Raw genomic sequence first — 9,793 nt, 5'->3', positions numbered from 1 at the left:
CTCTGGCCTGCTTTCCTTCTCACGTCTGGGAGAGATTCGGCGTCCCTTCTCCCGGAGCAAAGGTCCGGGTGCGGTGGGGTCTGCGACTTGCTGCTTTGCGGGGTCGAGTACAGCTGGTCCTGCTAGTTCCGGAAGCCTGATCCACTTTCAGCGCGACTCCCAGGCTGCAAGCGGCAGCGCGGGCTCCAACGCTATGGTTCCCAAAGCCCAGTCTGGACCTAGACTAAAGGGACCAACGCTTCCTCCTGCCCTCGGCGCAGACCTCAGCGCACACCTGGATTATCTCTATCTGACATCCTGGGTGTCTGTGAGGTCCATCTTTCCAGCTGGTCGTCTATGTGGACGCAAGTTCTCCCATGTCTGTGGGTTCCGGGCTCTGTATCCCTTTCTGCCCCAGGTAAAGGTGAAAGAAGGGGCAGAGAGATAGTGGAGGCCTTGGAGTTGCGTGATCCTGAGAGGGCCCTTGCAGGCGCTCTAGTCTCTCCTACATGAGTTTGAGCTTCGGAGCATATAAATGGACAAGAACCCGTCTACAAAGCAAGCTTCGCGTCTGGAAATTGCGTTCGTCCTGCGGCCTCGGGTTTCTCAGGATGAGCCACTCTTTCTCGGGCCACTGGGCCGGAGTAGGCCTGAGAGCCCCGGCGACTCCACCCATGGGCCTCAAACACTCCTCCGAGGTCTCAAGGGTTGCTCAAAGGAGCCGTGGGTCGCTCCTTCGCGTCATCAAGATCCTGGGCCTGGAGCTGGGCGCTCGGACCTCGCACGCTGCCAATGCGGGCTTCAGACGCCCAGTGCGCGGAGCTCCCGGAGCAGCCTCCAGCCGCATTTGCGCACCCCCCTTCCGCCCTCACTCCCAGCCCAAGCCCTCCAGGTGAACCCTGTGCGCTCCCAGGCCCGCTTCCCCTTCCGCCAGGCTTCAGAAATCGGGTTAGCGCTTACATTTTAGGCTGTATTACCCGCCTGGGGCGCCCTCCGGGGTCTGCACTGCTCCAGACTGTGCAAAGACTTCTTTTACAAATGCAAAACATCTCCTTCCACTTGAATCGGTTTCTTAAGCATTTAAAAGAGCCCTCTTCCGCGAGGGTGTTGCCGAGTCGTTTTTGACTCAGGCTGCTGTGGCCCCGCAGGGCGGCGAGTTCGTGGATAACCGAGGGCACCGCCTGCTCAGGTTCCTTCTCTTCTAGAAGGTTACCTCAGAGGAACCGCATGTTCCCGGGAGCTGCGGTACAAAGATTTCAGTGGCGAAAGCTACTCCCTGTATTACTCTACTGAAAGCTTAGAGAGAAGTCGGAGATAATGAGGAACCCAGCAGTTGTAGAAGTTGAATTGAGCGAGCGAGCAAACAACCCTTTGTTGTGTCTTTTATACCAAAGATTTAAGAGTAATATGTATTAGGAATTTTATTCTACACGAAATTTGCTCTCTTTACACCAAACGCATTTGGGGTTTGACAAAAAAATCGAGTTGAAAGTACAAACAGTACAGATGCATGTTTGGTGTTATTCAATTAAAAAGCGTTTGTTTTTTTTTTTTTTAATTTGTCTTGAAGAAACAAGTTGACTCTTAAAAAAACTGAGAAAACAAGTGGCAAATTTTCTAAAGCAGGACAAATATGGAGTTAGGTTAAATTACAGAAACTTTTTTAAAAAGCTGCAATGGAAATTTTATCGTGCCTTAAAACTGATTTCATCGTGCGAAGTGTTGGGGTTTTGAAGCTAAGTCCTTATCATTGAAGCCACACAGAATTAAAATCCTAAGACTTACGTTTTGAAATTAATTATCATACTTTGAGAGGAAAGGGAGGCTTCAGAAAGGGCGTGCTTTTACAGACTAGTAAATATGAGAGACTAAGCGATAATGTAAAAAAAGTTCGCTCTCTTAAATATAAAGGACTTAAATATATCTTGAATTCCCACACGTTCCCCAAGAAAAATCCGCTAAGTAAAACACAAGTAAAGAAACAAACATAAATAAGCAACCCTAGTGCCATTCGTGGCACAGAATGGGCGCTACTAAAGGCAGGAATGTTTAAATGAGGAATGTTAAATGAGAAAAGGCGGGCTTCGTGGCTGTGAATTTTCTCCACCCGAAAATGTTGCGAGTTGTAGCAAAATTAAGTGATAAGGGAGTCCGACTGGAGTTTAAGGTTTTTTGGAAGAGTCTTGATATTCTAACTTTGGTGATCAACTCGGTTTAAAGCCGGGAGCCTCACACTTTCCAGGTCTAGGTGAGGAAAACTAGAGACTCAGGGGCTGGAATGGGTTAAGGCAGCCAGAAAGACTGGGTTCAGCGCCCGCGGCTGGCACTTCTAAGCCAGACGGCGGCGCTTTTCACTCTTTTTTTTTTTTTTTTTTCCTCCGGCAACCTTGTAAGGAAGTGGGCGCGGGCTGCGCGGAGTCGGCACCTCCTGATTGGCTGGGCTGCCAGATGATTGACATGGCCTCAGACTCCACCCCTGCCGCTTTATTGACACTAATGAGCAAGTTCTTCCCACCGCTCTCCTGCTTGGAAGTGCTGACAGATCAAGGCAACAAATTTCAATTACAATCCCTAATTTGTGTCCGCAGAGTGTTTTTTACCCATGGTAGTCCTCTCTGGCGCATCAGTCGAAGCAGATCTTGGAGCAGCAGGAGGAGGTGGAGGGGGTGGGAGCGAAGGAGTGCATCAGTGAGAGAGCGCGCGCGAGAGACCGAGGGAAGGAAACTTGGCGGGCGCGTCGCTGGTTCCTCGGATCCCAACCCAAGCGAGAAAGAGGAAACGCCAAATTTGTTTTTGCCCGCGGCGGGGAAGGGGGCAGATCGGCCTGCGGGAGGCCCCGAGAGCCGTTCAAATTTTGGTGGGGGAGTAGAGCGAGTGTGTGCGTGTGCCCGCTTGAGTGTATATGCGCGAGGGGCGGGCGGGCGCCAGGCGGCGGGGATGGCCGAGAAGCGGAGGGGCTCGCCGTGCAGCATGCTAAGCTTGAAGGCGCACGCCTTCTCGGTGGAGGCGCTGATAGGCGCCGAGAAGCAGCAACAGCTTCAGAAGAAGCGACGAAAGTTGGGCGCGGAAGAGGCTGCGGGGGCCGTAGATGATCGAGGCTGTAGCCGCGGCGGTGGCGCCGGTGAAAAGGGATCCTCTGAGGGAGACGAAGGCGCTGCACTCCCGCCACCGGCCGGGGCGGTATCCGGGCCCGCCCGGAGCTGCGCAGACCTGGAACGGAGCTGCGGCTCCCGGGGAGCCGTGGGTGAGTCGGCCCTTTCCCGCCTAACTTCTTCCCCGCGCGTCCCTCCCGGTCTCGCGGGGAATCTGAACTTCTGCGAGTTGTAGGAGTGCGCGCGCGCGGTACCCGTCCGTGCCTGAGGCAATTCTGCCACCAGCGCGTTGGCTTTGGGTGTCCCTGCGCGAAGCTCACAGCCGCCCTGGCCGCTCTCGCCATTCAACTCTGGTCGCCCTCCGGAAGGTTAAAATGCCGCTCCTAGCCTCGCATTTCAGGCTGCCACAGCCCACTTGGCGACCCGCGCCCTCAGCCGCTGCTCTTTTCGGCTCTTGGCGGTGTAGGGCTTTGCCTTCCGCATCTGCCTCCCTTGGGGTTCCAGCCAATGGGTGCTCTTTTTTCTTTCCTAACTTTTAAAAACAAGGGGGTGGGGGGAGCGACGGCATAACCCCCCCGAAACCGGAACGAATGCCCTAAACAGTTTGGGCAAACCAGGAAGAGGGCGGTGTATTTGCAAACGTGGTTTCCCGAGGGGTAGCCGAATCCTTCCCTTCCCCTCTGGATTCCCGACACCAAGGCCGACGGCCACCGTGGGCTGGCTTTTGGCTCCCTTCTCATCCCTTCGCTGCTTGGCTAAGGAGTTCAGGGCGGTCGGGGAGTTTGGCAGGAGTGGAGTCTGAAGAGCTTTCTAGAAGATGCCTCCGGCCGGGCCCAAAGCGAGCCGCCTCGGAAGCCTAACGGGAAGGGAGGCCCAGGCACTTCGGACCAGGGATCCAGACGCCAGGCGGTTTTGCAGCGTGCGTTTCGGGTTTGCCGGGGTTTGCACTGGGGGTCTGGACTCCGGAACCCATTTCAGACTCTTTTGGGCAGTTATCTAGACCCTGGAAGCGGCGCGAAACTTATTTTGGGGCCTTGACCAGGCGGAGGCCCGGAGGGAGGAGTGGACGCGGCCCTCGTGCCTTGGGACACGGGGGTTCCGCTTGCACGTCGAGTCCCTTTGGTAGGCAGAGCGGTTGTCTACTCCTGGACCAGTTTGTTAGAAGAATCCGAAGGCACGAAAGCTCCCCCTTTTTTTCCTGGTCCTTTTGGTCTCCCCAGCCGCCCTCCAGGAGTCAGTCTCCCCTTTCGACTTCCCCTCTCAAAGCCCTCACCAGTTACCCCTCTTTGCCCTTTGCTGCCCAGGCGGCTGTGAGGACGGCTTCCTGCAGGGCGCTTCCCCGCTGGCGTCCCCCGGAGGATCCCCGAAGGGGTCCCCCGCGCCCGCCCTGGCACGGCCGGGGACCCCGCTGCCCTCGCCGCAGGCCCCGCGGGTGGATCTGCAGGGAGCAGAGCTCTGGAAGCGCTTTCACGAGATCGGCACGGAGATGATCATCACCAAGGCGGGCAGGTAAAGGGCGATCTGTCGCGAACGCCCCGGCCCTGGCCTCACCCCACGATGGGTTAGGAAGAAGGAGGGCCTGCAGAGCTGTGGAGTCTCTGGTTAGCACTTTTGTACCGACAAGACAAGGCCCGGGTTGTGGTTCACTTTTGAGACTGGCTTTGCCTGCCCACACCGCAGTGCAGTCGGTGAGGGGCACAGCCCCGCCGCCCTCTTGGATGTTAGGGAGAAAATCACCGTCCCCGCCGAAGCGGTGGCTGTTGCGGTTGATACTCCGTGTGCTGGGTAGTTCCAAATTCGTGGTTCTGTTTACGTCTGTCCACGTATTTATTTAGGCTCTTGTTATCGATTCCGGAACTACGCAACAGACGACTCTCCTTAACCCGTCCTTTTTTGAAAAGCGCAGTTTACTCTTCAGAAAACTATAATTTGCTTCTTTTTTAAAAAAGATTCCGGACTTCCAAGTTGGTTCTTTATCAGAAGATTTCCTAGCAATGTAAGAACGTCTTGTGCTATTTTGATATTATATTAGAATGAAAAGTTACTGGAATTATCAGTAATACATGTACAATCGCTGCAAAAATAATTACCCGGTTTTTAAAAACCATTCTGTTGGTGGATCCAGTTACATGGTTCCATTTTTTTTCTAAATGAAATCTAACACATTCGCCTAAATTTGTTGAAGGATACCACACACGCAAAAATGTAAGAAGTTATATCTGTTTTTTTGAAAATGTAAAATTTGCACACTCATTAGTAAAATAAATAGTTTTGTTGGGCAGATACCATTAATTTGAGGGAAGCACAGACGTATTTGCATGTTAAAGTTTTCAGTTCATTTAGTGCAGTGAAATCTCTGAATAATATCTTCTTAAAAAAGAACTTTAAAAAGCACAGCAACTCTTTCAGGGAATACACATGGCAAAAACCTGGATAGCATAAAAGTATCCAAACTTATTAGAAATTACAAAAACATATTTTATTGAATCCATATGCTACCTTCTACATTTTCACAGAGCTTTTATTAATGATCCAAATTCAGTCTTCAACAACACAAAGCAACAGTTGTCTTATAAAGGATGTAGTTAAAGACCTTTACTCTTTATCTTACAGGTGCACTGAAATAACACTAAAACAGCAGCATATTAAACTGTTCTCATGCCTAGTTAGGAATAATGGACTTTCTTTACTCTGGAAGTGGTCTTAAATGGCATTAGTGTTATAGAAAAAGTTTTTAGTAAATAACAGTACTAAAATTTGTGTTACAAGGTTAAATTAGCAAAAATTAGATTAACTGGCAGGGTCTTAGACATAAATCTCTAGATGAAAGTTAAAAAAAGAGAACTGCTCTATTTGTTTTTTAATATACAAGAATTTACTGTTCTACTCATGCTACTGTATCCTTTTTAAAAGATAGCTGGGTGTATGTTAGCATCTCTGATATGCATCTCTGATATGCATCTCTGGGAAGCCTAGAGAAATGTAGATTTTCATTTGTTTTAATTAGCAAAGTTTGAGTAAGTGCAGCTAAATAAGAAAGTATTTCCAGGGTATAGTGGGGGAAGGAATGATTTGGTAAATATACATTGTGTTTAGTTTCTGCTTTCAATAAAGAAGTTTTACTATACCTTTCAAATTTAGAGCAACTTTTGCACTTCACCTTTACCATGCTGCAGACAGGAAGTCCTGTCTCAATAAAGAACATATTGTTTGGTTATAGCATGGCACATTGGCTCCTTGTGGTTTTTTATAACCCTTTTAAAATTTCACATTATAATATATTTTATCACTTGTACAAATTCAGATTTTCTATTTCTACCATTTGGAACATTTTATTATTCGTATTATTAAAGTAAATACGCTTATTGATTTTTGTTTAAGACATAAGCTGCTTTTTTTTTTAGTGCTGTTACTCCTTCAGTGTACAGTTCTTTTCCTTTTAAGCTGTACTGACATTTCAGCAAACACGGTGCATGACAGTGTACAACAAATTATATTTAAAAGCCTCAGTTTTGATGTGTCCTGTATTCTGATTCTTTGAATTACATTACCAAAGTGAATGCTATAAATTTTTCCATATGAAAAACAGAGAGGTTTCCCTAGGTTTCTTGTCTTATTCATTGTCCATGCCTAATCACAAACAAAAACAAAACACATAACCTCTTTCCTCCCCTCCGTATGCATAGGCGCATGTTTCCAGCAATGAGAGTGAAGATCTCAGGACTAGATCCTCACCAGCAATATTACATTGCCATGGACATTGTGCCAGTGGACAACAAAAGATACAGGTACAGTGATCAGATGGATACAAGAGGATAAGAAAATGCTAGGAGTTTACAGGCTATGCCTGTTTCATCTGTGATAACTATGATGTTTGTTTCCAGAAGCCTGTAGAATTTCTAGATCTATAACCCAACTCCCGACAGTTCCAGTAGCCCAGATGGTGCCTTCTCTTACAGTAAATGTGGAAACTTAATTTTTGTTTTGCTTTTAACAGATATAGAAGAAGTGTTTTTTAAGTATTGATAACTTTAAATAAGGGCTAGTTTAGTGTTGCTAAACTGTGTCTTTTATAATGATTCACTTTTCAATTAGGATTTTGAGAGGAAATGTTAAATTTGTAGGTATACATAATATTCAATGAAATGTTTCATTTTCTTTGTGATTGTTTCGATCTTTAAAGAAATTCCCTTTACCTTGTTATGTTCAAAATCATAATTGTTGGTAGGCTTTTTTCCTTTAATATTAGAAAATTATTGAGGATTTTTATAATTTAGGAAATAGAATCTCCTAATTCATTACGATATTAGGACATCTTTAAACTGGTAATGAATTTGTTAACCGTTGTTTTTTGGTTAGTAGTTAACACAGTAGATTTAAAAAGAATGTTGTAATATTTAGATTTTGAAAGAGTATACATTTATTTGGATATCAGGTAAAGTTGGAAAAGATACACATTCTTCAGTTTCAAACCTACCTCTGCTCTTTTTCTTCTGCAAATAAGCCAATCAGCAGTTTTCAATGACAATGCTTTTTACTTTCCTGAGGAGTTAAAAATGCTAACATTTAAAAAAGGAAATTTCGAGTAGAAGATCAGAAGATGCTGCTTTAAATTTTGTTCTTCTTTGTTTCTATGTATTTTTTAATTTTTATAAACAGCTAGAGCATTTAGTAAGTTTTTTAATGAAGTCAGATTTGGTTTTCATCACTTTTTAAAATTTAGGGAGTACTTTTTTGAAACAGGCTTATCATGTCAAAAGTATACAGATTCAATTAGTACAGGCGCACATGGAATGCTAAAAGAATGGGTAATAAAAAAGACAGTTTTATTATTTGTGTTTTGTATTGTTACTGATTTTAATTAAACAACTCATTAAGGAGTTTGCTAAAATTATCTACTACGTGGTAGAAGCTAGAAGGCATTTAGTCTTTAAATATACTTGGTTTAAAAATCCATATTCTAATTTGGCTTTTGTGTTGAGAAAGATAATGTAATTCTTAATGAGCTTAGAAATTATTCCTTTCTCTTCCAAACTTCTCTCCTATTTCTCCAAATATCTTTCATGTATTTTGGGTGGTTTCTTTGACTTAATTGATTCTTATTATTCTCACATAAAGCAAGAAAATTTGCTAGTATAGTATTTGCAAGTAGAGTATTAAGATGTCAAATTTTGAAAGATCAAATTGTAAATCATTAATTTGTTTTCACTTATAATGCTTACCAAGAAGTTTGGTTTTAGCAGTTGTATTAAGAATTTTTCACAAAGAATATGTAAAATGTAATGTGTATTCTCTTGGTGAGTGTGGATTTTTTTGGAATAACTATAGTGCAGTTTTTTTCTTGAGTTTCTAAGATTTGCATTTTATTTTCTAACTTTTTTAGGAGTAGTAGAAAAAATTTTTTGGTTATTTTCTGCTATCAGAGAGTGATATTTGTTAAAAATACTTGTGATTTATTGTAATGTAAAATTAATATTCACAAAAGCCTAATTCATTATACCAATTCAGGGAAATTTTTAAAAATTATTTTTAATTTTGTGATTATATATTTTTTTCCCCAAGGAAAGGAATTAAAGAATAGAAGGCATATTGAGCTCAAAAGAGAATAAAATATATGACATTAGTTGAAACAGAGAGCCTTACCAGAGATGTTATGAAAATCTGTCATGCTATTTCTAAAAGAAATTTGCATATAACACCGGTAGAATTCTCTGAGACTATTCACAAATTATTGCTTTAAATTGTATGTCATATTTTAAAATACAAATGGAAGGAAAACACCTAAGTATGTAATTTCATTTTATACCCTTTTCTAAGTGAATCATCATATACTAGTTTCTAGTTTTTGAATTAGTAAATTTTAGATTAACATTAATAAATGATAATCTGCATATAGGATTGAATATTATGATCTTATTTATTACCTAAAACATGATTATTTAAATGTATTGTTCTTATGGAGTCAATATATTTGAAACACTTAAATGAACAGAAGAGGATGTTTGGTCTCTTAATTTGAAAAGTAATATTGGATATGCCCTTATTTTCAAAGTTTGATGTATATTTTTATTAGTGGAATTTGAAAAATGAAGAATTTTCTTATAAGGGTTGAGAAAGAGAAATATAGGCTATAAAGACCTACATTTTTTCATTATACAAAATTTTTAAGTTAAACTTAATACATTATCTGCAATTTTTAGCTTAATTGAATTAGAAAAATGTTCTAAATGATAATAGCTTAACTTTTTTTCTAAGAAAATGAAAGTATGGAACTTTTGACAGTTTCCCCTTGCCTTTCTACCATTGACCTCATCAGCCTGTACATTCCTAAAATGGGAAGTGGTCTTAAAGGAAGTGGGGCACTTTAAAGGTATAGCTCTCAAGGTGTTCTGAGATTCACTTAAAGGTGAGCTTGACAACTTAATAGTTTCTTCATGTCAATTGAATATCCAGATGAAAAATGGAAAATATCAGTATGCAGATGGAATGTCTAGTGTGAATAAGTGTGAATCATAAGAAAGAAGATACTTGAATTTATGGTGGTGATAGTGTGCATAAACCCTTAACACATCACTTGCTCTGAAAGGTCTGTAAACCACGGCTGCCTCTGAGAGTTTTTTGAAAAGTGCTTGAAATGTTATTTTATGTGTATTGGATGTAAAGAGCAAATTGTTTTTTAGACTTAAAAAAAAATAAGATATTCAGTTTGTCTGATTCTACTG

The 9,793-nt window shown here is 43.0% G+C and overlaps 1 protein-coding gene across 2 annotated transcripts in view; it reads left to right on the top strand.

Moving 5' to 3' along the window:
• Positions 1-2,475: 2,475 nt before the first annotated feature.
• Positions 2,476-9,793, top strand: part of TBX18 (T-box transcription factor 18) — an 85,093-nt gene continuing 77,775 nt past the window's right edge. Inside the window, exons 1-3 of one of the 2 annotated variants that reach the window (XM_045057807.1) lie at positions 2,476-3,223; positions 4,376-4,580; positions 6,758-6,859. In XM_045057807.1, the coding sequence (XP_044913742.1) occupies positions 2,476-3,223; positions 4,376-4,580; positions 6,758-6,859 (1,055 nt within the window). The remainder of the gene's footprint in view (positions 3,224-4,375; positions 4,581-6,757; positions 6,860-9,793) is intronic. The other variant, XM_003986346.6, reaches the window with a different exon arrangement.

This window comes from Felis catus, chromosome B2 (genome assembly GCF_018350175.1).
Source record: "Felis catus isolate Fca126 chromosome B2, F.catus_Fca126_mat1.0, whole genome shotgun sequence".
In the NCBI taxonomy this organism is placed as follows: domain Eukaryota; kingdom Metazoa; phylum Chordata; class Mammalia; order Carnivora; family Felidae; genus Felis; species Felis catus.
Note: the sequence above shows the minus strand (reverse complement) of the source record. Positions and strands in the feature narration are given on the sequence as shown.